The sequence below is a fragment of the Dreissena polymorpha genome, chromosome 1 (assembly GCF_020536995.1).
Source record: "Dreissena polymorpha isolate Duluth1 chromosome 1, UMN_Dpol_1.0, whole genome shotgun sequence".
Lineage (NCBI taxonomy): Eukaryota > Metazoa > Mollusca > Bivalvia > Myida > Dreissenidae > Dreissena > Dreissena polymorpha.
Genome location: NC_068355.1, coordinates 64,685,396 through 64,712,774, shown reverse-complemented (window position 1 = coordinate 64,712,774; position 27,379 = coordinate 64,685,396). Strand labels below are relative to the sequence as shown.

The 27,379-nt window shown below is 35.1% G+C and overlaps 1 protein-coding gene across 7 annotated transcripts in view; it reads left to right on the top strand.

Moving 5' to 3' along the window:
* LOC127832535 (apoptosis-inducing factor 3-like) overlaps positions 1–27,379 on the top strand; it is an 82,446-nt gene that overhangs the window by 19,382 nt on the left and 35,685 nt on the right. For 4 of the 7 annotated variants that reach the window (XM_052358061.1, XM_052358054.1, XM_052358049.1 and 1 more), the window contains 6 exons: positions 15,529–15,637; positions 16,198–16,310; positions 22,004–22,113; positions 24,331–24,567; positions 25,430–25,516; positions 25,838–25,929. In XM_052358061.1, the coding sequence (XP_052214021.1) occupies positions 15,529–15,637; positions 16,198–16,310; positions 22,004–22,113; positions 24,331–24,567; positions 25,430–25,516; positions 25,838–25,929 (748 nt within the window). Of the gene's footprint in view, positions 1–8,964; positions 9,102–13,025; positions 13,159–13,771; positions 13,939–15,528; positions 15,638–16,197; positions 16,311–22,003; positions 22,114–24,330; positions 24,568–25,429; positions 25,517–25,837; positions 25,930–27,379 lie in introns of those variants that run through there. The other 3 variants (XM_052358093.1, XM_052358084.1, XM_052358068.1) reach the window with 3 other exon arrangements.

The following is a 27,379-nucleotide window of genomic DNA, read 5'->3' as shown; positions in this document are numbered from 1 at the left end:
GCTTGATTGACAAACGGTTACAATATGGTAAATTTTGCCTAAGGCTTCTGATCACTAAATTCGGAATTATTCTGTTTATTAATAATAATTGTTTTCTGTTTATTTTTAATTAAATATAAGAAGTATTATAATCAACCAGTGATGTATTATTGTTGTATTGATATTTACATTAAAAATCACGGAATTACCAATATATTTAACAGTTTTGTTCACTTTTAATCGATTAGCTAAGAGCACTGACAACGACGAAAAGAGCGCAGCCGATTTTGAGAATTATTTTTACTGTGCCCGTGACTTCATTTTTCATTGTCAAAACGAAAGTGCAGTTTCTTTGTGTACTTAACATATGTTTTGTTCGTTCGAAAAATTGTTCGCAATTTGTATCGATGTGGAAGGAGTTCTGGAACTGAATTTATATTTCTCAACTTGAAAAACAGCACTCGCTCGGTCGGTAGTATTTAACAAATTTTACTCGCCCGACCGTCAACTTCACTCGCATATGCGAGCAGTCGAGTGGATTCTTCAACCTCTGGTACAACCCTTGAAATAGCCTTTTGTTAATGTTCTGCCATCATCAATAAACAAACTTTATTTGGCAGGGGATACCAATTAAATTGATTTAAGTGTTTAAGATGTGGGAAAGAGTGTACAAATATTCGATATGTTAGTATCAAATATACATAACAAAATCTCTGCAATATGAGCAGCATCAAAACAAGAGACGAAAATTTACATAAAAATATATACAAAGTTTATGTTGATTTAAACGGTACATTGGTGGTCTTTTAAAATGGATCAAATTATAATAGAAAGCTAAATAATAGCTATATTCAGTTCAAAATGTCGATAAAGGCACACTTAACAACAGAAAAGGAAACATGACTGTAAGCTCCTTTTAAGCGATAGGTTAACATTTACAGAAATGCTGAGTGCAATATGTTTTTGCTGTTGAATGTGATCTTAAAACAGTTCATTAAGTGCTCATGGTGAGCTTTTGTGATTGCCTTTTGTCCGTCGTGCGTTGTCCGTTGTGCGACGTCAACATTTGCCTTGTTCACTCTCTAGAGGCCACATTTATTGTCCAATCTTCATGAAATTTGGTCAGAAGATTGGTTTCAATGATATCTTGGATGAGTTCGAAAATGGTAGCCTTTGCTTGAAAAACATGGCTGCCAAGGGGCGGGGCATTTTTCCTGATATGGCTATATATGGCTATAGTAAAATCTTATTTATCACTATAGAGGCCACATTTATTGTCCAATCTTAATGAAACTTGCTCAGAAGATTTATCCCAATAATATCTTGAATGAGTTCGAAAATGATGCCGGTTGGTAAAAAAACATGGCCGCCAGGGGGCGGGGCATTTTTCCTTATATGGCTATAGTAAAACCTTGTTAACACTCTAAGATGCCACATTTATTGTCCAATCTTGATGAAATTTGGTCAGAAGATTTGTCTTAATGATATCTTGGATGAGTTCGAAAATGGTTACGTTTGCTTGAATAACATGGCCGCCAAGGGGCGGGCATTTTTCCTTATATGGCTATATAAGGCTATTGTAAAATCTTGTTAACAATCTAGAGGCCACATTTACTGTCCGATCTTCATGAAACTTGGTCAGAAGATTCATCCCGATATATCTTGGATGAGTTCAAAAATGATGCCTGTTGGTTGAAAAACATGGCTGCCAGGGGGCGGGGCATTTTTCCTTATATGGCTATAGTAAAACCTTTTTAACACTCTAGAGGCCACATTTATTTTCCGATCTTCGTGAAACTTGGCCAAAAGATTTGTCCCAATAATATCTTGTTATCTCAGGTGAGTGACTTTGGGCTTTTCAGGCCTTGTTGTAATACATTTGCATTAAGCATGACTTATATGCTAAATATATGTTTAATACCATTGCCAACAAAAAATAAGAAAGAAAAAAGATAAGTTTCTGTTACTACCTTACTTGTAAATGACTAAACATGTACATGTTTTAAAACAATCATAAGGAACAGAAAGCCTCACAATTAGTTGAAAGCTATTTTTTACCATATTTATTTTGCTTTCTTTTAAGTGAATGTATTGGTGAATGAATAATTATTATTAATCAATTACCATAATTGTCAGGCCCGTACGCAGGGAGGGGTCCATGGGGCCCGGGCCCCCCCAGCTGGCCGTCAAGCTAGGATTTTTTAAAATAATGAACCTACTGCGATTTTCTCTCATGAAAGGGCCTACAATACACTTCCTCTTAATACAAAAGAGATGTGTTTTATTGTCCCTGATAAACAAGGGGATTAATTTTTAGCACTATTTTATTCGCCATTGGAGATACCGGTAAGCCCCAGCTAGGTTATGTTTCCTTATCAATCAATTCTCCCTTGTGATCCTGAATGCTTCATCTATCGATGGTGGTTGTAACACTGTTTTGATTGGCCAAGGAAAGAGAAGCAGGGAATGAAAGAAATTAATACAGAAGGTCGTAAGCCTGAATATTGCTGACGTTAATAATTTGTGGAAAACAAATAGTGTTGGAAGCAATTAGAGAGGTGATATGGATAATTATTCATTACTTTGAACCAGCAAGTTTCTTTGTCAAAGTCAAAGGCCCATAACTTCGCCAAAAATCAATGGACCGGAACGAAAGTCATACTTCATCCTAAAGTCTTGTAGGTAGACTCACACACCAAATATCAGGTCAATATCTTTAAGCGTTTGAAAAAAGTCTGGATAATGAAATGCCGGAAAGACGGACGGACAGTCCAACTGCCATATGCCACCCTTCTGGGGGCATAATAATCAGCTTAATATCTGGAAGAGTTGCGAAAAAAAACCTCAGGAAAACGGTTATTAAGTGAAAATTTAAGTCCAATGCCAATAACTTTGCCAAATATCAATGGGCCGAAACGAATTTTACACTTTATCTTTTGGTAATATAGGTAGACTCGCATACTAAAAATCAGGTCAATATCTGGTATAGTTTCATAAAAAAACTACTGAAAACGGTTATTATAGAAAAAGTTTCAAGGTCCAATCTAATGTCACAGTTGTTGACAATTTTGATGGTTTATCTGTGTTTATGGTGGTGAAAGTAAAACTGTGTAATAGATGATAAACATGTTATTATGAATTTACTTTGAAACTTTAGAGGAGGCTTGGATTCAAAGAGAAAATAGTATTATGGTTATATGTCAGTCATACTTTATGATACATTTCTTTATAATGGTTTTTGATTTCCTTCGTCATCAACTATCCTACATTTCTTAAAAAATGCTGTTCCCACCAATATTTAAAGCTTTAGACTTCAGAAAGGTGTTGATTTACTTTTATTCCATAAATTTATATTACAAAATAAGATTTGTTAAGCATTAAAATTCACCTTGAAAAGTGCAAAATTAAAAAAACATAGGGAGGGAAGACCCCTCCCACACCATCCCTGGTTGTCCCCCCCCCCCTCCCCCCATAAAAAATTCCTGGGTTGATTGATGATGAAATCAATTAAATTACTTGTTTTTATTTATAAAAATGTTGTTTGTTTTTTTCAAAAGCAAACCTATATAATTTAATGATTGTTGTCCTATTATAAGGAACCACAATGTAGCTAAGAGGCAGTAATGTATGATCCTCACAATTTATTTACTGAAAAATTCAAGTAAATTATACTGTTTATTAAAATGTTGTATGTTATTTAATATATATGTCATTTACTACCAATTTCTTTTTATGTTTTTACTAAATTATTCATCGAATAGTGCAAGTGATACAAAAGTAAAGGCGTGGGTTTTCTATTGTAGTAATTCAATTTACCGAACACATGTTTTTGGGGGCGTGTTTTTTGAGAGGTTCATTGGATAATACAAACATTTTCCTCAAAGCATCTGATATCATTCACCAAGGCTCCAAACTGAGCTTCAATTAGTCCCAAGTATGTCAGTTATTATAATATTTGTATTTAGGAAATTCAGCTTGCTTGCAACAATTATCTCTTAGCTGACATTCAGACCTAGCGTTGGGTTGCATTTGGTCAAAGTCATGCACTGTTGCTAAATTTGTACTGAAATTTTGTGTTTCATTAGATTAAAGGCTGATCCAACGAAGATTTGCATATCGTCGCTGTCGTTCTGAAACCTCATAGCTCCAAAATTTTCAAATATTTTGTTTCGTCTTTTCCGAATATATGAAGTCTGGCGCGTGTTTTGGGCTATATCTCGTAGCTCTACACCAATCAGAGCCCTTGAAAAAACCACGTGGCGAAATGTTGTAGCTTGATTGTTGGCTTTTTTTGTCGGGCGAAAAGTCGTAGCGATTGTAGAAAAACATGAAATTGTGTACCCGGTAGTCGCGAATAAACATTAAAAAAGTGTGTTTCATGGAAGTTAGAGAATATTCTGTTAATCGTAAGTAGTTAAACAATGTTCATTCTTATCCTACATTATGGAAATTACAATAATGTTGCAATTAAAAAATAATACTTATTGAAAAATAAAAAACACTTTTTTGGTAAACAGTACTCTCTATTTGTTAATCTATTACTGTTATTTGAAGGAATTTCTGATTTATTATTATACATTTTGCGTTGACTATTCAATCATTTACTTAGAAAGCTATGTTTTTCTTTAAAATGATTTAATAACAATAAAATCATGCATTTTTCAAAGCTACGTCCTTTCATCCTGACAAATTGCTTTTATTGCTACGTCATTTCACCTATAGGTACGTCATTTAGTATGGACAAATTTGACCAAAACATTTTTAGCTCTACTATTTTATATGAAATATATATAGTGGAGCTATCCTACTCACCCCGGCGTCGGCGTTTCCGTTAGCGTTCCCGTTAGCGTGCAACTGTTAAAGTTTGCATACTACCCCAAATATTTCATATGTCCTTTGACATATTGCTTTTATATTTTGCAAACTTCTTTACCAACATGACCCCAATCTATAAACAAGAGCAGACAACTGTATCAAGCATTTTGACAGAATTATTGCCCCTTTTATACTTAGAATATGCATATTATTGATAAATCTATGTTAAAGTTTGCGTACCACCTCAAATATTTCCTATGTCTTTTGACATATTGCTTTTATATTTTGCATACTTCTTTACCAACATGACCCCAATCAATAAACAAGAGCAGACAACTGTATAAAGCATTTTGACATAATAATGGCCCTTTTTATACTTAGATAATTGAAGATTTTGCTTAAATTACCATTACTTCTTTATTTATGATCACATTTGATTCATTCTTTAACAAAACAATACTTACCTGACATACCACAATGCACTCCACCCAAACCATCCCCCATGCCCCCCCCCCCCTAGATTCCCCCTCCCCCCCCCCCAAAAAAAAATTAAAAAAAATAATTGTTTTTCCTTATTATTGAAATATCATCTATTAAATGACCACACACCCACATTATACCCACCCCCCTGTCCATGATGGCGTATACATTATAATGTCAAGCACTCGAACAGTCCAGCGCGCTGTCCTCTGACAGCACTTGTTATATTTGCAGCTACGAGGTTTCCTATCAGGACGAATTGTCGTACATCATAAAAATGACAAAACTGTGGTGACAAAATATTGTAGCTACCATTTCTGAATGTCAGTATGACTTATCAGTATGACTTACGCGTCTACGGCTTATGTCGTATTTTGCAGCTTCATTTGTTTGGTATTTTTACAGAATTTCAATTTCTAAAACAGCGTTATAAAAAATGTGACATTTTTTTCTCTCTCCTGAAAAGTTGGCATTTTGTAGCTACGAGATTTGAGAAGGACAGCGGCAATATGAAGCTAGTTGGGTCTAGGTCACCTGTTGCTGAAAGTAGAAATAATGACTCTGTTGGATGAATTTAGTTTTGAATTATGCTGTGGTATTAAAAGGTAGCTTACATGCAGAGATAGGTTTGGATTGTATTTAGGGCCAGTTTGGTGACAGGGAAATTGATGTTAACTTATAAAAGAAGAATGGTTTCTGCCCAATTACTCAAGTTTGGAAAGAGGTATTGTGATGTAAGTGAGTGTGAAGATAGCTTACATGCATATCTTGCTTCAAACTTATTTAAAAAAAACTTAATTATTTGGAAATTTATAGTTGAAAATATACATTCTATACATGGTCACATTTCTTGTAAAAGTTCTTAATCTTTTTGCTTAACTGAATGGGTTATAACTTTTTATGTCCCCCACTATAGTAGTGGGGGACATATTGTTTTTGCCCTGTCTGTCTGTTGGTCTGTCTGTCTGTTTGCGCCAACTTTAACATTTTGCAATAACTTTTGCTATATTGAAGATAGCAACTTCATATTTGGCATGCATGTGTATCTCATGAAGCTGCACATTTTTAGTGGTGAAAGGTCAAGGTCAAGGTCATCCTTCAAGGTCAGAGCTCATTTTATGAATACTTTTGCAATATTGAAGATAGCAACTTGATATTTGGCATGCATGTGTATCTCATGGAGCTGCACATTTTGAGTGGTGAAAGGTCAAGGTCAAGGTCATCCTTCAAGGTCAGAGGTCAATTAATTGTGGCCAAAATCGCTCATTTTATGAATACTTTTGCAATATTGAAGATAGCAACTTGATATTTGGCATGCATGTGCATCTCATGGAGCTGCTCATTTTGAGTGGTGCAAGGTCAAGGTCAAGGTCATCCTTCAAGGTCAGAGGTCAAATATATGTGGCCCAAATCGCTTATTTTATGAATACTTTTGCAATATTGAAGATAGCAACTAGATATTTGGCATGCATGTGTATCTCATGGAGCTGCACATTTTGAGTGGTGAAAGGTCAAGGTCATCCTTCACAAGGTCAAGGTCATCCTACAATGTCAAACATCATATAGGGGGACATTGTGTTTCACAAACACATCTTGTTTCCATGTTTTTTTTTAGCTCACAAGTCAGCCTTTTGACATAAACATTTGCCATTTTAATACTTGTTTTATTTTTCTGATCTTCGTGTAACTTGCTCAGAAGATTTGTCCCAATTACCTTTGAAAGGTGGGAAAATGGTTTAGGTTGGTTCAAAAATATGGTCAACAGGGGGTGGGGGATTTTTCCTTATATGGTGTAAGTAAAACCTAGTTGACACTCTAGAGCCCACATGTATTTTCCGATCTTCATTATACTTTGTCCTGAGATTTAAACCAATGTTATTTTGGACAAGTTCCAAAATGGTTCTGGTTTTAGTCAGTATAACTCAAGAACGCTTACGCTTAGGCCTAGGATCATGAAACCTCATAGGTAGATTGATAATGACTGGCAGATGACCCCTATTGATTTTCAGGTCACTAGGTCAAAGGTCAAGGTCACAGTGACTCAAAACAGTAAAATGGTTTCCTGATGATAACTCAAGAATAATTAGGCCTAGGATCATAAAACTTCATAGGTACATTGATCATGACTGGTAGATGACCCTATTGATTTTCAGGTCACTAGGTCAGAGGTCAAGGTCACAGTGACAAAAACCGTATTCACTCAATGGCTGCCACTACAACTGACAGCCCATATGGGGGGCATGCATGTTTTACAAACAGCCCTTGTTTTTGTGGCCGTTCCATTGGCCTAATAATTAACAAGTGGGACTAAATATTTTGTGACTGTATTAAAGTAGTATTAAATACATTCAAAAAGCGAACAACTGTAGTGCTTTCAGCGCTTTGATTATTTCTGTATGTGTTACAAACTGAAATGAGGTCTGAATGCTGCATCATAAGTAAATGGAATAGCTAAGGTACATTTAAATATGAGAACCATGGGGATATCTCAATCTGTAAATATCAAGCACTTAATTGTTTCTAGTAACAAAAGTATGTAAGATAAAAACATCCTGATACACACACACATAAGTATTTTGAATGTTAAATATTTTGGCCTCAACTAGATACCATTTATCTAACAGTATAACTATACTACTCAAACTTGGCTAAGGATCACTTTTTATTTTCACATTATCTTCAATTTTATTTAATTTAATTTAAATTAGTATTTTGCAGGTTTTGATATTAGAATGTGTGTTTTTGTTTTTATTTTTATGCCCCCCTTCGAAGAAGAGGGGGTATATTGTTTTGCACATGTCGGTCCGTCGGTCTGTCGGTCCATCCGTCAACCAGATGGTTTCTGGATGATTTCTCAAAAACATTTAGGCCTAGGATCATGAAACTTCATAGGTATATTGATCATGACTGTCAAATGACCCCTATTGATTTTCAGGTCACTAGGTCAAAGGTCAAGGTCACAGTGACTTGAAATAGTAAAATGGTTTCCGGATGATAACTCAAGAATGCTTAGGCCTAGAATCATGAAACTTCATAGGTACATTGATCTTGACTGGCAGATGACCCCTATTGATTTTTAGGTCACTAGATCAAAGGTCAAGGTCACAGTGACTTGAAACAGTAAAATGGTTTCTAGATGATAACTCAAGAATGCTTACGCCTAGGATCATAAAACTTCATAGGAACATTGATCATGACTGGCAGATGAACCCTAATTATTTTCAGGTCACTAGGTCATAGGTCAAGGTCACAGTGACTCGAAACAGTAAAATGGTTTCTAGACTCAAGAATGCTTACGCCTAGGATCATGAAACTTCATAGGAACATTGATCATGACTGGCAGATGAACCCTAATTATTTTCAGGTCACTAGGTCAAAGGTCAAGGTCACAGTGACTCAAAACAGTAAAATTGTTTCCTGATGATAACTCAAGAATGCTTACGCCTAGGGTCATGAAACTTCATAGGTACATTGATCATGGCTGGCAGATGACCCCTATTAATTTTCAAGTCAAAGGTCGAGGTCAAAGTGACAAAACACATATTCACACAATGGCTGCCACTACAACTGACAGCCCATATGGGGGGCATGCATGTTTTACAAACAGCCCTTGTTATGTATTGATTTATCATTGATGCATGACGCTGGCTGAATCTAGCTAGGGGTGAACTTCAAATTACACATACTATAAAAAGTGATATTGAGTTACATACACATGTCTTACTTTTACAAAAATACTTTAAAATGAACATAAGAAAATGTCTCAGATTCTGACTAAAATATTTCATCCCCTTTTTGGGAAACCTAGCTGTATGCATGTGTGAAAGGTATGGTTTTATATTAGCCTGTGTCATACCCACAGGCTAATCAGGACAATGCTCTCTTCCTAAACTAGATTTTTGTTTAGAAGAAATCGTTTGAACAGGTAAGTTGAAAATATTGTCCCTGATAAGCGTATGAAGACAGCAGTGTAACCTGGGACAATGCTATACACAAATGCATTTATTCACGTTTTCAGTTCATTTGTATTTGTGGTGAATATTTTATTGAGTGCTTTGGAGTTCATTGTTTTATGGCCATTATTATAAAGACTCCACCTTGTGTGTTTTTGCAACTGGTGTGAAGTTATCTTGGGTCTCCTATGCAAACAAGAAGATAGCAGAAAACTGTACATCAAAGACTTAAACTTGCGATTTGCAAACCATCAAGTACAAAATGTGTGTGTTACTGTGTTACCACGAAGCTACACACACAATCAATTAAATCTTAACTTGGTTCAGATACAAAAAGATCTCAGGTTTTTTATGGCGATGAAAGGTTTTTTAATTTCGTACTCAGTCCTAAAAAAAATATTATTTTACCCCCATTACCATTGGTAATGGGGACTATATAGGAATCATTTTGTCGGTCTGTCTGTCTGTCACGAAATTTTATCCGATGTTCACCAAACATGATCAGAAGTTGTATCTAGATAATATCTCTGTCACATTTGAATATGGGTCATGCCGGATCAAAAACTAGGTCACGGGGTCACTTAGTGCGTTTATAACCGAAAGTTTGTCCGGACCATAACTATGTCATTTATCATTAGCTTTTAAAATGACTTGGTAAATTGGTTCACCATCATTAGACAGTGTGTCGCGTGAAAGAATGACTTCTATATCTCCAAGGTCAAGGTCACACTTTGAGTTCAAATGTCAAATGCTTGTCCGGCCCATAACTTTGTTGATTATTGTGAGACTTAAAAATCATTTGGCACATTTGTTCACCATCATTGGACAGTGTGTTGCACGAAAGAATTACGTCGATATCTCCAAGGTCAAGGTCATCCTTTGAATTCAAAGGTCAAGAATGGCCATAAATGAGCTTGCCCAGGCCATAACTATGTGTTTTTTTGTCAGATTTTAAAATCATTTGGCACATTTGTTCACCATAATTGGACGGTGTGTTGCCCGAAAGAATTACGTTGATATGGTCAAGGTCATACTCTGTGTTCAAAGGTCAAAAATGGCCATTAATGATCTTGTCCGGGCCATAAATATGTCGTTCATTGTGACATTTTAAAATCATTTGGCACATTTGTTTGCCATTGTTTGAAGGTGTGTCGCGCAAAAGAATTATGGCGATATCTCAAGGTCAAGGTCATCCGTAGAATTCTAAGGTCAAAAATGGCCATAAATGAGCTTGTCTGAGCCACAACTATGTTGTTTATTAAGAGATTTTAAATCATTTGGCACATTTGTTCACCATCATTGAACGGTGTGTCGCGCAAAAAAATTACGTCAATATCTCCAAGGTCAAGGTCACACTTTATGTTCATAGGTAAAAAATGGCCATAAATGAGCTTGTCCAGGCCATAACTATGTTGTTAATTGTGAGATTTTAAAATCATCTGGCATATTTGTTCATCATCATTTGATGGTGTGTCGCCCAAAAGAATTACATCGATATCTCCAAGGTCAAGGTCACACTTTGAGTTCAAAGGTAAAAAATGTCCAGAAATGAGCTTGTCCGGGCCATAACTGTGTTGTTCATGGTGAGATTTTAAAATCATTTGGCACATTTGTTCACCATCATTGGAAAGTGTGTGGCACAAAAAAATTACGTCAATATGTCCAAGGTCAAGGTAACACTTTAATGTCAAAGGCCAAAATTGACCATAAATGAGCTTGTCTGGGCCATAAATATGTTGTTCATTGTGAGATTTTAAAATCATTTGGCACATTTGTTTACCATTATTGGATGGTGTTTCATGTGAAAGAATAACGTAGATATCTGCAATAATTATAAGGTCACACTGTGAGTTCAAAGGTCAAAAATGGCCATAAATGATCTTGTCCAGGCCATAACTAAGTCATTCATTGTGAGATTTTAAAATAACTCAGTACATTTGTTCACAATCATTGGATGATGTGTCATGCAAAAGAATTGCGTTGATATCTCCAAGGTCAGGGTCACACTGTTCAAAAGTCAAAAAAGGGCATAAATGAGCTTGTCAGGGCCATAACTATGTCATTCATTGTGAGATTTTAAAATGACTCTGTACATTAATTTTGTTCACTGTCATTGGAGGGCGTGTCATGCGAAAGAATTCAAGAGTTCAAAGGTCAAAATGGCCATAAATGATAATGGCATAATAATTCTTAAAAATCGCCATAAATTAGATTCTCTTGTATTGTTCTGCCAGCATGCAAAATAGTCTGTGTCAATGTGGCATGTAGAGGTATATGTCACGTCTGTGATAAAGCTGTAGTTGATTTTTTAACTGCAAATGAATGATTTGATGGGAATCGATTTTTTAAATGAAATTAAAAATATATCTGGGCACCATCGGAGATGAAGAAAATAGGCAAAAATTAATTAGTTTCAGCATTTAAATGTGATATGAAACTTTTACCCATGTGTACATTCTTTCTGGCTGGATCACCAGGTTTTAGAAATCAGAACACCCACATTCTCTTGGTAATTGACATTATATGTGTCTTGTTCTGAGAAAACTGGGCTTTTTTCATGTGCTCAAAGTGCCGTCCCAGATTAGCCTGTGCAGTCAGCACAGGCTAATCAGGGACGACACTTTCCGCTTTTATGGTATTTTTAGTTTCAAGGAAGTCCCTCTTTACCGAAAATCAAGTTTAGGCGGAAAGTGTAGTCCCTGATTAGCCTGTGTGGACTGCACAGGCTAATCTAAGACGGCACTTTACGCACATGCATTATGCCCAGTTTTGTCAGAACAAGACACATATTATATATGGGAATACAAATTCAGTGCACCATGTTTGTAGAACAAAGGATTTTCACAAACATAATCAATTCTTATACAATAATATGTTAAAACTTTCTAGAATGTGTATACGTCACTGAAAAAATAAATTAAGAAAGTAATTTTTACACAGAACAAGTTCCACTCTGTGTAAATTTATATTTATCCCTACTGGATACAAAACTGAGTAAAGTAATTTTTGATAACAAATTGTATGTATTGCATGTAATTTGAAACATTATACAAGGAAAAATATATTATTTTTATCAACAAAATGTTTGACATGGATACATGTTCATCATTAAAGAAAGAAATTAAATTAGAAAGTGAGTCAACTACATGTTTTGAGCTGGCAAAAATAATTATGCTTATGCATAAATAATTGTCTCTCTACATGAATATATAACAAATGACCTGACATGTTACATGTTTATCCATGTGAATGAAATGAAGATGAATGGAGGCAACCTAAAACAGATTTAATATTTTATAAACCTTGCTGTTGATTTTTTTACAGGCAGTGGAACTACATGTTTAATTGTATTTATAATTATAGTTATGTGCCCTTGCTGGTACTATGACTATTTTTTTTGCATCTTCTCTTTTAGAATGAATAATTTTAATGGATATTAAGATTGATGAAAGTTCTAGAAAAGTGTTGAGATTCTTTACAAAGTCCTTGGTTATAAGAACTTGAATTTTGTTTAGGATGTTCTTATGAACCATGGATTGTATAGTAACATACTTAAAATCTTCAAAGCAATCACAATCTTTTTGTGATCATTTAAACGGCTTTTTGCAAAGAAATATAAGCTACTCAATTTGAAAAAGTTTTTTTTCAATATCATGAAAAAATTATGTGTTGTTATTTATTGTGTGTATGTAAATGGATATAGCAGTACCTTTAATTACACTATATATCACAAATGGTATGTGGCAGTTTGAGAAATGCAATCAAAATATTGTTATCAGAATGCAATATAAATCTTATGATAAATTTTGGGACAGAAATTAGAACACATCTGACTCAAGGGGCCAGATAAACCACCATGAAGTGATTTACTAGTAGTATTGAACACTCTAAACAGATTTATAGCATTTTAACTGGGATTTGTGTAGGGAAGGTGATGAATGTTTATTTCACTTTTAATGGTTTATTTGTTATGGGAATGAAATGATATGTTACTGTCCTGTTATGTTTTTTGCTTTCTGTAATGCATATAGTTTACTTCAAATTGTCATGTTGTTTATCACTATCAATTAATAGTTTTGTCTTAAGCAAAGATTTGATACACATAATTAATATTGTAATTGTAAGTAGTTTTATATTAAACATGATAATAGTTAAGTTTTGCACTGTTTTGATGACATTGATCATATGACTTCTTATTGGCTTTGAAAGCATGTAGCATTAAACTAGCCTATTCATTACAGATGCTTTTGAACAGGGTTAAATTATTTTATTTAGGTTCAACCAGTTCAGTTATTTTTAGAAATTTGCTTGACTGGTTTGTTTATGTTAACATGCAATAAAAAGAAAATTTGAACATTTATGCAGGGTTAGGTTTAGCATGTTTTGTTTGATGTCATTGTAAAGAGTACGAAAATGTTACCAAACATAAACATAATAATTTATGGTTATATATATATATATAATCCTGTTAGCTTACACGTTGAGCACAAGTTTAATTTTGGAACTTAAAATTTATGATTGAAGTAAATATTAGACCTGTTTTATTTATAGGCCCAATTTGTAGGAGGGTATCACAGAACTGAGTGGCGATTGCATTGAGAAGTTTAATTTATTTTATGTGATAAATCTGTGTTGATTAGATATTTTGCTAAAATAAAGTTATAACATTTTACAACTATGTATAGAAAAGCATATGGGACATCAGAAAAAGGTAAATGTTTCTTTTTGTAATTATGCAATTGCATTATAACTGTTGTTGCATACTTTAATAATGACCATGTTACATTTATTAAATCTCTCAAGTTTGAGCAGACAACTTGTGCACTTTACACAATTACTGCTGTCATTTTTAGCAATTATAAGAATTATTTGCAATACAAATTATTTACAATTCTATGATAAAAAAAACATGTTGAATTTTGTATTGACTTATACATTTCTTTCAAGATAATTTTTGGTGATTGCTATTATTTCTTTACTTATTGTCCCCTACCGGTTTCACCGGAGGGGACTTATGGTTTGCGCTCTGTGTGTCTGTCAGTCCGTCAGTCTGTCACACTTTTCTGGATCCTGCGATAACTTTAAAAGTTCTTCATATTTTTTCATGAAACTTGAAACATGGTTAGATGGCAATATGGAGATTATGCACATAATTTCATTTTGTTCCTACATCAAAAATTCTGGTTACTATGGCAACAAATAAAACAATAATCTAACAATGGTGGACCCGGTAGGGGATTGTTGCTTGGCAATAGTCTTGTTAACATTTGGAAAAGGAATATTGCAATAACTCTAAATTTTCAGACACTTTAAAATGATTTTTTTGTCAGAAAGTTTAAATACAAAAATACAAATAAAAGTTTCAAAAAATTTACTTATACAAAAAATACAGGTGTTCAAACAGCTAGATGAGACACTATATTAAGATATTTCATTGTAAATCTGATACAGTTAGGACATGTGTATGGCATCAATTGTTTAATGGAATAAAAGCATGTGCCTGTAAGATACCTCACAGTATAGTATAAATCAATTTTTAGATTATGGTTCACTTTAAGCTGTTGGGTGAAACTATGATAGAATGTCATGGAAGGTCAGACCATATGACATTGTAAGATAAGAATAAATTATTGATCAAAACTCATCATGAGATTATAAACACATAAGAAGAATACAATAATCTTATCAAATTTCAACCTGTAATTGGAGCAAATTGTCCTTTAAATTTCATCAATAGATCAGAACTTATTGTTGATCAAATCTAATTGTAAGATTAGAACTTATTGTTTATCAAATGTTATGGTCAGATCAGAATACATTGTTGATAGAATTTCATTTTTAAGATCAGAACAATTTGTCAATCATATTTGATCACAAGTTGTCAGTCACATTTCATCCTACATTCACAACACACAGGTGATCAAATTTTATTGTAAGATCAGAACACATAATCAATTTTATTTAAATTCATCGACTTCAACACAATGTCAGAGCAAAATTGTTACAATTTCGTCATAAGATTAGAACACGGTCAATCAAATTGCAATGTTAGATCAGTTTTGCTAATATAAGCTCTTTCAGTTCTGGAACCGAATTGTGAAGGCCTTTGCAAACAGTTTGGATCCAGATGAGACACCACAGAACATGGTGTCTCAGCAGGTTCCAAACTGTTTGCTATTCTTATAGTACTCTTTATAAAAAAATCAAAGAAACTGCTTATTTTAGAAATTCAGCAGACAACATTTTAGCAGACGACAAATTTCCCAGCATGCAAAGGGTCAAGGATGTGTTTTGTTTTCAGGAGCTGCAGGTGCTAAACAATCACAGACCAGTGAGCAACCAATTGCTACCATGGCAACAGAAAAAGTGGAGGCAGTTGTCTGTAATGTCAATGACCTCAAGTCTGGGGAGTAAGTAGAGGTTGTGCGATAAGATGGTACTTATAATTGAGTTTCATTGGGTTTGCTGGTTCACTGTTGGTAGTATGGTAAAGCACTTAAGTACACATTTGAGGATTGCTGGTTTGATATGCCTGGCTAGATAAATCAAAGGACAGCAAATCACACCCACCTCTGATTCATGTAGGGTAGCTGTAAGTTACTGGCATAAGTAAGAGGTCTTGTACTGTAGAGCAAGGTATAAACAAACTGATATGACTGAAATACTGTTGAAATGTTGAAAATCAAGCAACACTTGCTGCTCAGATTTAAAGTTGCTTATTTGTTATGAATATTGTGCCAACTTCACCTTGCACTGTATGGCTTAAAGATGAACCCCTGAATGGGAAGCATGGTCCAACCCAAAAACAGGAAAAGTTATGCAAGTACCTTGCTCTTTTTTTAATAACTGAGTTTAAATGAATGAGATTTGTCATGGGAACACCGTTACTATACACTTGACACACTTGTCTGCAGCCCAGTTTTCCCACTGCATTCTAATCATGGATGAAATTGATTGTTTCCCCCGCCAGGATGAAGGAGGTGGATGTGGGTGGGGTGGGGACAGCCCTGCTGGTACGGGAAGGGGACATCTTCTACGCCATAGGACCTAAGTGCTCACACTATGGGGCACCACTCTCCAAAGGTTTGACTTGGCATTTATTTTAATGTGCAAATTTACCTGACCTTGTGGCCAAGATAATAATTAACTTCAGGTTCAACATTACTTAAGTATTGTTGGTTCAACATTACTTAAGTATTGTTTTCTTGTATACGACATGTAAGAACCCTAGATACCCAGGTATATCTATTTTTGCTGAATTCTTTAGTTAAATCAAATTTATGTAGTTAACTTTCTAATACAAGTACAACCATGTTAATTAAGTTAGCATCATGAGCGTGAAAAAAAGGTTATTTTGAGAAGAATGAACGAATTTACATGATTTCTAAATGAAAACCCCTATTTATTGTTCCAGTCTCACTGTATCACATTTTCTTCATGATTGTTAATGGCAGGGTCATTTTCATAACATTGAAATTTTGCATTTACCCAAATTTTTACCAAACATATTGAATTTTAATGCCTTTTATCAAATGTATGAACTTATAATACTATGTGTAAAACATAGATTTCTATAGTTGAAGTCCCTACTAGTTTAAATTATGAAAAATATGTTTGTTTTATTTTAAACAGTGGCGTATCCATATTTCAAAATGAGATAAACAGACATGGGGTTGAATAATAATTCATGTAGATGTTGACTCTGTAATTGAAAAATGGCTTAACCCTTTCAGCGCTAACTCTGTAATTGAAAAATGGCTTAACCCTTTCAGCGCTGGAACCAAATTTTAAAGGCGTTTGCAAACAGTTTGGATACAGATGAGACGCCACAGAACGTGGTGTCTCATCAGGATCCAAACTGTTTGCTATTCTGATAGTATTCTTTGAAAAAATTGGAAGAAAATGCTAATTTTATAACTTAAGCAGACAACCTTTTAGCAGACTACAAATTCCCCGCATGCAAATGGTTAAAATACTTGTAGAGAGCTGTGTTGTCAATAGCCCAGTAGTTACTTTAACTACTGGTTTGTTTGCTTAGTTAGCCAGGGACCTGGGAGATTGTTTTTTACAATGTTGGTATTGACAGACAGCAGAATTAGACTTTTATCAACTGTATTGAGCTTTTTTGCATTCTTTAAAGTTTGAAAATGTATGTTTTCTAATTTACTGTGCCTTTTTTATTTCTTTGATTTATTACTGGTTAATATGTACTTAAAATATGTCAAGGCTGTATTCATGAAGTGGTAACTTCAGGCATTAAGTTGATTAATATTTCTTGTTATAGCGTTATTTGAATATATGAACAAACTCAGGTTACTAGTTTGTTTGAGTTAGCCAGCGTACTTCTTCCCAATCAAATATTATAGTTACATCATGTGCTGTCAGGAATCTTATCAGATATCAAAGAACTAAAAGTTTTCATAATATTTGATACAGGTGGAGGCCTCACCAATTTGCAATTTTATAATTCCCTCCACCCCCCCACCCCCCTTTAGTTCAGTTCAGTATAGCCAGAGCTGTTGTACATGTCAATTACTGTTACTTTTGACCTAGGTCATTTTTATAAGGATTGTGCAACATGCACATGGCTTTTATTTATTGTGACTTTTTGTGGAGTTTTTTTTCTGCTGAATATTTTGTTTTAATAATATTGTGGTTATGTCTGCTTTTTAGCTCACCTGAGCGATAGCTGGGGGTGAGCTATTGTGATCACTCACCGTCCGGCGTCCGGCCGTCCGTCCGTCTGTCTGTCTGTCTGTAAACAATTTGTAAACATCTTCTTCTACTAAACCATTGAGCCAATTTCAACTAAATTTCATGTGGAGCATCCCTAGGTCATGGGACAAAAGAATTGTTAAAAAAAAATTGATCACATAACCAATATATGGTAAAAACCTTAAATAATCTTCTTGTCAGAAACCGCTCATCAGATTTTAAAAAAATTTCACAGGGATGACCTTTGAAGGCTACCCTGAAAAAGTTGTTCAAAAGAATTTGATTCGTCAAAAAACATGGCCGCAGGAGCTCGTTGAACTTTGCATGTTTATTCGTTTTTGCCTATTTTGTGAAAACTTTCAAAAATCTTCCACATTTTTCATGAAATCTGTATGAAATTTGGTCAGAATGTTTATCTTGAAGAAATCTGGGTTGGGATTGTATTTGGGTCATCTGGGGTCAAAAACTAGATCACTAGGTCAAATAATAGAAAAACCTTGTGTAGACAATAGAGGTTACATTTTACATCCAATCTTAATGAAATTTGGTCAGAATGTTTGTCTTGATGAAATCTGGGTTGGAATTGTATATGGGTCATCTGGGGTCAAAAACTAGGTCACAAGGTCAAATAATAGAAAAACCTTTAACAGCATAATTAATTGTTTTTCACTAAGTGTATTATAATAATTTAAAAATCAGATTAAAGAGAATAAAATTTTCTTTATTATGGTTTTTATTTCATGAAAATCCATGAAGGATAAGTGTTATTAATCGTTGCTTAATTATTGAACAATGCGAAATATCGGTATTGATTTTTTTCCTGACATGCAGTCCCAGATATTAACCGCTTTCAGCTGTAGACTGTGCTTCTATACATCGCCGTGTTATTGAGCTGAAAAATTGATACGCAGTCGGTATACACACCGGTCATCGAGAAAAATTACTGATGTGAAAACAAATTGTACATCGTAGCGGCTAAAATAAACAATTACATCTGATTAAAGATTAAAGATTGCTGCCGATTTAAATCAACTTGAGTACTTTTTGCATATATTTAATGCCGAATGGGAAGCTGTGTTTAGACTCAAGTTGACAAAAATGGCAACGAGATACTTGCCTGTTGGATATAAGGTGAAAGATCTTGAAGGTGCATAAAATAAGTGGCGCTGGGAATGGTTACACGAGAAAGACTACGCTGTAGTCTACGGGCGGGGAGTGAACTGGTTGAGAAAAGTGGAAGCTTGTGGAAAAGCGATTTGAGAAGTTTGTAAGAAAACCCTAAATTATCAGTCTTGTGGGAAGAAGGCATTTCATCTCCACGCAGAGGATCCTAATCACAAAGAATATAAGAACCTTCTAGACCAACCAGGTAGGGTTTTTATTAACCAGGTTTTCCGAAGGAAAAAAACTGGTTATTAGATTGGCGAATGCGGGCGGGCTGGCTGGCTGGCTGGCGGGCTGGAGGGCGGGCGGAACAAGCTTGTCCGGGCCATAACTTTGTCGTTCATTGTGAGATTTTAAAATCATTTGGCACATTTGTTAACCATCATGAGACGGTGTGTCGCGCGAAAAAATTACGTCAATATCTCCAAGGTCAAGGTCACACTTTGAGTTCAAAGGTAAAAAATAGCCATAAATGAGCTTGTCTGGGCTATATCTATGTCATTCATTATGAGATTTTAAAATCATTTGGCACATTTGTTCACCATCATGGGACGGTGTGTGGCACGAAAGAATCACGTCAATATCTCCAATGTCAAGGTCGCCACGACTAAAAAAAGATTTATTTTAAAACAAACTTACAAAGGGGGTTAATTTTGTTTGTTCATTTCAAAAGTTCAGTTTGAGTAGTCTCCCTTTATCATATTTTTTTCACAATGAAAACCTGGTTTTGTGACAATTTTGTCCCTTGTTTTTTTTAAACTAACACCCCGAATTTGGTCGTATTTTCTGTTGCTAAAGTTTATTGTTTAGTTTTTTTTGCATCAAAAATCGGCAAGATAGATCTAGCAAATTTGCCAATTTTTTTATTAATAACCTTTGATTCATTGATTGTGAGCTTTTAAAATATTTTGACCTTTGAATAAAGCATATAACAGGAAAAGAATTTTAACAGTAATTGAAAATACGATCAAATACGCCATTTTTGCTGAATGGGACAGGTCTTTTTTAGTTAAATAAAATGTTTTATTGTCCTTAACATATGAGCCCAGCAGCAAGAAATGTTTTTTTTTACTTTTTGTAAAACAAATATGGGCAACCTACCGTAACCCAAATTTGACGATGTTCTATTTTTATCGATTAAATGGATGATTATTGTCTTGGAATCATTTCAAAGTAATACAGCCGAGTTTAAAATTATTATTTTGTGCTATTTAACATTTCATTATTTCTTTAATTATTTGCTAAATATTGCTTCATGTAACCATTACATCGTCGAATTTGGGTCACACCGGGATACAATTATTTAGCATTCAAACAAAACGATTGGGATAAAAACTAGGGGAACCCATGCTGAAATTTTCAATTTTAACTGTTGAGCAGAAGCCACCATACCCAATTTTCTTAGGTGAATGTGGAGGCTTCTGGAAGCATGATTCTGTGAATATAAATGGTGACAAACATTTGATTCTGCATTTATGAAACATGTATTATTGACTTTTTAAAGTATGTGTGAAAAATATAATAATGTGTAACGACTGTTACAGGTTTGACCGGGTTCTTCAAAAGCAACACCTGCAGTCGAGTCCATGCCAGACAGTGGGTGCATGTGAATGAATTGCCTTTTGACTAACTTTTGTGTGTTCCTTATCAAATACATGAAGATTTTCAAATATATGTGTATGTTTTTTTTTTTAAGAAAATAGAATCACCAGAACAGGTACAGGCACCCTTTTAATGTGTCGAATCCAGGAGCTTCCGGGGGCCTCCGACTGGACCCACTGAGGGCCCTGCGGCCCCCTGGCCCGCAGCTTTAAGTTCAGGATTTTCAAAATATCCAACATTGACCCCTGCAGATGCTTTGCTAAAACTTTGGCTACAGTTTCTAAAATTTGGCTACACAAAATTCCATTTGGCTAAAACGTTGGCTACAGAAATTTTTGGGCCAGGGGAGCCCTGTTTGGATTGTATTTGGGTCATCTGGGGTCAGCAACTAGGCACTAGGTCAAATAATAGAAAAACCTTGTGTAGACTATAGAGGTCACAGTTTTCATCAGACCTTAATGAAATAGAGTCAGAATGTTTGTCTTGTTAAAATCTGGGTTGGGATTGAATTTGGGTCATCTAGGGTCAAAAACTAGGTCAGATTTAAAAAAAACTTTTGTAGACAGTAGAGGTCACAGTCATTTAATCTTTATGAAATTTGACCAGAATATTAATCTTGATGAAATCTGGGTTGGGATTGTATTAGGGTCATCTGGGGTCAAAAACTAGGTCACCAGGTCAAATCATAGAAAAACTTTGTGAAGACAATAGAGGTCATAGTTTTCATATGATCTTAATGAAATATGGTCAGAATGTTTATCTTGATAATATCTGATTTTGGATCGTATATGGGTCATCTGGGGTCAAAAATTAAGTCAACGGGCCAATTCTAGTAAAACCTTGTGTAGATGAAAGAGGTCACAGTTTTCATCACGTCTTGATGAAATTTTGTCAGAATGTATTAATTAATGAAATTTGGCTTGGGATTGTATATGGGTCTAATAAAATTTAAGTTTATGAAGCAAGGTTAGTCAGGTGAGCCATTCAGGGCCATCATGGCCCTCTTGTTATGTTTTTTGTACAGTTATTTTTGTTGGGCTATTTTGCCATTAATAGAAAGAAACAACAACAAAAACATCAACAAAAACAAATGACAACACCAAAACAACAACAAACAAAAGGCCACTTTCTAGAAAACCCATCTCATGGGTGTGTAAAATATTTTGACCTATTAATCGTTTTGCTTATATTATTGTTTGTTTCCTGTATTGCTTAATGAAAAATTTATATTTGTTTGTGTATGCACTTGTGTGTTTAAAAATATTTACACTAGCAATGTGATATTGTATGTGCAGGTGTCCTCTGTAATGGAAGGGTTCGTTGTCCATGGCATGGTGCATGTTTTAACGTGAAAAATGGCGATATTGAAGAGTTCCCTGGCCTTGACAGTGTCCCTTCATATAAGGTAACACACATTGTGAAACACGTCTGTTAATTCATATGACTTATTGATGCTCCAGTGCTCATGCTGAGCTTTTGTGATCGCCTTTTGTCCGTTGTCCGTTGCTCATCATGATTTGTCAACATTTTCCTTGTTAAATATAACACTCTAGAGGCAACACATATTGTCCGATCTTTATGAAACTTTGTCAAAGGATTTGTCCAGATTATATCTTGGACAGTTCCAGAATGGTTTGGGTTAGTTGAAAAACATGGCGCCAGGGGACTGGGAATTCATCCTTATATGGTTATATATGGCAATATTAAAACCTTGTTAACACTCTAGAGGCAACATTTATTGTCTGATCTTCATGAAACTTGGTCAATAGATTAGTTTAGATGATATCTTGAAAGAGTTTCAAAATGGCTCAGGTCAGTTATAAAACATTGCGCCAGGGGCCAGGGCATTTTTCCCTATATGGGTATAGTAAAAACTTAAAAACTCACATTTATTGTCCAATCATCATGAAAAATGTTCAGAACATTGGTTTTAATAATAATTGATGAGTTTGAAAATAGTTCTGGTCTGTTGAAAAACATGGCTGTCAGGGATAAGGCTGTAGTAAAACCTTATTACCACTCGAAAAGTTACATTTATAGTTCACTCTTCATGAAACTGGGTCAGAGCATTTGTTCTAATGATATCTTGGGCTGCATAAAACAGGTCAGTTCCTTTGTATCTCAGGTTAATGACTTTGGGCCTTTCAGGCCCTCTTGTTACTTCTTGTATCATTCAATTTCAAAAAAATATACTTAAAACATTCACTACATGGAGACCACATTACACGTTAGACCCATGTCCCTTGTTTTTTAGGTCACGGTCAGACTTGTGGGTAAAATATTGGCATTGTACAGCTTGTTTGACTGTTCCTTAATCTTTAATCGTGCAATTTTTAATAAACTTAACATTACACTGTAACTCCAATATAAAGCGCTCCGTTATAACGCTGAATCCAATATAACGCGGAGGGTGCTTGGATCCCATTTTTTCTCCAACCTTCCATTTGATTTCTGATTCAAATCCGTATTATGCAACTTCATGTATTTTCAGACAATTCAAAGATGGCGGCAATCACAGTCATGTTGATTGCTTTATCCAACCGTCCGTTGAACCGATATAATCGCCTCGGGGTTAAACAACACCGACAGCTAATTGGTGTTAATCTGTTGTGTAATGTCAATAAAGGTGTGAAAAACTCGCGTGTCAGTGTTTGTTACATGTATTCCTCATCTGAGCGATAATTTCCATAAGTTAAGTGCAAGCGGGATAGTTATACAATTCAAGTAATTCAAAACGATTGAAACATTCTTACTTTGATATGGTTGCAGTTTGACTATATTAAAAGAGCGGTTGTGAAATATTCTGCCTACTGTATAAAACAACTTTTTCTGTCATTTCATTATCAATTTAGTATTATGTCATTTAATCTTTCAGTTCGTGTATAAGAAATTAAATAATGCAGACGATTTATTTACATGCGAACGCAGTGTACCGGCAATTGTTAACAGAGTTTCACTTTCATTTTCGCGCGGTATCAAAAAGTCCCTGGGAAACACGTTTTTTGCATGCATATAACCCAATAAAACAATTTTTTGTACATGAGTCGTATTGCATTCAATCTAAATTTAAAGTCGCTCGTCCAATGAAAGCTCTGCCCCATAATGCACTGTACTCTTAACACTACTGAAAATTCCATATATGCGTACGGTTGTGTTTAGGAATTTCTTAAACATATATCGTCACTAATGTTCAAGATTATTATTTTTTTTTTAAGTAATGTTGCAATTTAATTGGATTATCGGATAAATGTTCACATAAGAAAAGCGGTATGTATACTGTTATTGTTATCGATACGATTCGGTTTATATGCATGTATTTGCGTCAACACAGCATGGCAATATACATGACCTATATTATAGGCTATTCTATACCTGTTTTTTTTTTATAGCGCCCTGCAGTAAATGAGCTCAAAACCTATAACGCGGATCCGTTATAACGCTGTTTCGCGGCTTGGACCCCATTGACCGCGCTATATTGGAGTTACAGTGTATGTAAAAGTGTGGAGAGAGCTTTCATGCAGAATAATATTGTTTATAGCTATAAGGTCAATGTCAAGTTAAAATCTGAGCATATGAATGAAAATAATAATTCTAAGACCCATAAACTCTTATCTGATTGCAGGTTGAGGTGACAGAGGGCAAGGTCAAAGTGCGAGCCGACAAGTTATCTCTAACCAATGTAAAGCGTCAGAGGGCCATGTGTAAGGCATCGCCTGGCAACAAGAGTGTGCTAATCATCGGTGGTGGCCCGGCGTCAGTCATGTGTGCAGAGACACTGCGCCAGGAAGGATTCCAGGGGGAGATAACCATTGTTACTCGAGAGAAGTACCTGCCATATGATCGCATTAAACTTAGCAAGGTGGTTTTTTCATTGTTGAGTGTAATTATAGTTTACATTTTTCTATCCAAAGTATATTGATTCGAGAGTTTGAACAAGGAAGACGCACTGCATATGTTCTTTACTATTTACAGCTGGTAAAGTGAGACTTTGCTTTCAATCTATGTGTTTAGTGTAATGTAACTTAGGCAGAAAGAAATTGTTATATAGCAGCAACAGCTTGTATTAATTGATCTTTAAGAGCACCACATGCATTTTGTTTTTATGCAAGTATGACCAAAAGTGTTGAGAAGTGACTTACCCTATTCAAAGCTTTTTATACATTTTCAAAGCTATTTATACATTTTCAAAGCTATTTATACATTTTAATTAAGTATTGAAAAATAGTGTTTAGCGGACAGTGTTTTATATAAAACTTTTCCAATGAAAATTTAGCAATCATGAGATATTTGAATATACATTCAGTATCTTAAGTAATTTAAAGATTCCATTTGATCAAAGCATAAATGTTGCATCAGAAGCAGTTTATAAAATTTAATGGGATATTTTCATATCAGGTAGAAAACTTTTGTATGTCCCCCACCTCTTTAGTGGGGGACATATTGTTTTTACCCTGTCTGTTGGTTTGTTTGCGTGTTTGTTTGTTTGCCCAAACTTTAACATTTGCAATAACTTTTGCAATATTGAAGATAACAACTTGATATTTGGCATGCATGTGTATCTCATGGAGCTGCACATTTTGACTGGTGAAGGTCAAGGTCATCCTTCAAGGTCAAACGTCAAATATATAGCTTCAAAGTGGCTCAAAAGGGGACATAGTGTTTCTGACAAACACATATCTTGTTAAATTGTTCAATTGAAGAGAAGTTTTTTGTTTTTTTAGGCCATGGACATTAAACCCGATGCCATTGCTCTACGAACTGCTGACTATTACAAAAACCACGACATTTCAGTCAAACTTGGGACAGAGGTAAAAAAACAATTGCCTATGCATAACATATTTTGTTTATGATATGGAATAAAATATTATGTTTTACTTTGTAACACTTTTCCATATGATTACATTACATAATCAGTGTTTAAAAAAAGATTGCTGTGTTTCACAATCAGAAGTTCATGTCCTCATAGATAGTAAAAAAGTTTAGTGGTATAAAATCTTGGATATAAGAATAAAATCCTTTACTGGGTTTCAATCTTATTTATATGTTCTCTATTCTCATCGTTCTTCACTGTAGTGTTTGACTGGCCAATCAAACATGTTGTACAAGATGATATCTTTTTCTCTCTGCAGGTTACACATGTTAGTACATCTGAGAAGTTGGTGAAATGTGCAGATGGATCGTCAGCTAAATATGACAAGCTTGTGATTGCAACAGGTGGACAGTAAGTGGGAGACTTGTATGGGTACCATTTCTGTCAAAAGAAATTATAACCATGGTTACAGTTTTATGGCTACTGTCACATCAATTTTTAGCTGTTGTGTGTATATGCAGTTTTAATCAAAAAGTTGACATAGACATAAATACTTTTTTTTATTCAGTAAGCTTTGTCTTCAGACAAATATTTTGTTTAATCAGCATATAGGGTGGCGTAAAGTAGTGTCACCGTCCGTCCGAATGTCCGGCATTCTGTTTCCATTGTTTTTCAGCTCACCAGATTGCTCAGGTGAGCTATTGTGACCGGTTTTTTTCCGTCGTATGTCCGTCCGTCCGTCCGTTAACATTTGCTTGTAAACACTCTAGTGGCCACATTTCTTGTCCAATCTTCATGAAACTTGGTCAGAAGCTTTGTCCCAATGAAATCTCGGCCGAGTTCGAAACTGGGTTGTGCCGGGTCAAAAACTAGGTCACTAGGTCAAAAAAAAGAAAAACATTGTAAACACTGTAGAAGTCACATTTCATGAACAATCTTCATGTTACTTTGTCAAAATGTTTTTTTCAATGATATCTTGGTTGAGTTCAAAAGTGGTTCCGATCCGTTGAAAAACATGGCCGCCAGTGGGCGGGGCAGTTTTCCTTATTTGGCTATAGAGAAACCTTGTAAACACTCTAGAAGTCACAATTTTTGCCCAATCATCATGAAAGTTGGTCAAAACATTGGTTCAATTGATGTCTCAGGCGAGTTCGAAAATGGTCGAGATCGTTGAAAAAACACGGCCACCAGTGGGCAGGGCATTTTTCTCTATATGTATATAGTGGCAGTTTTCCCTATTTGGCTATAGAGAAACCTTGTAAACACTCTAGAAGTCACTTTTTTGCCAAATCATCATGAAAGTTCTTCAAAACATTGGTTTAATTGATATCTCGGACCAGTTTGAAAATGGTCGGGATCTTGGAAAAAACATGGCCGCCAGTGGGAGGGGCATTTTTCTCTATATGTATGTAGTGAAAACAAGTGAACACAGTAGAAGTCACATTTTTGGCCCACTTTTCATGAAATTTGCTCAGAACATTTGTTTCCTTGATACGAGAGTTGAGTTCAAAAATGGTTCTGGCCAGTTGAATAACTGCTGCTGGGAGGGGGGCAGTTTTCTCATTATGCCCCCCCCCCCTTTCGAAGAAGAGGGGGTATATTGATTTGCTCATGTCGGTCCGTCCATCCACCAGATGGTTTCGGGATGATAACTCAAGAGCACTTATGCCTAGGATCATGAAGCTTCATATGTACATTGATCTTGACTCGCAGATGACCCCTATTGATTTTCAGGTCACTAGGTCAAAGGTCAAGGTCACAATAACCCGAAATAGTAAAATGGTTTCCGGATGATAACTCAAGAGCGCTTATGCCTAGGATAATAAAACTTCATAGATACATTGATCATGACTCGCAGATA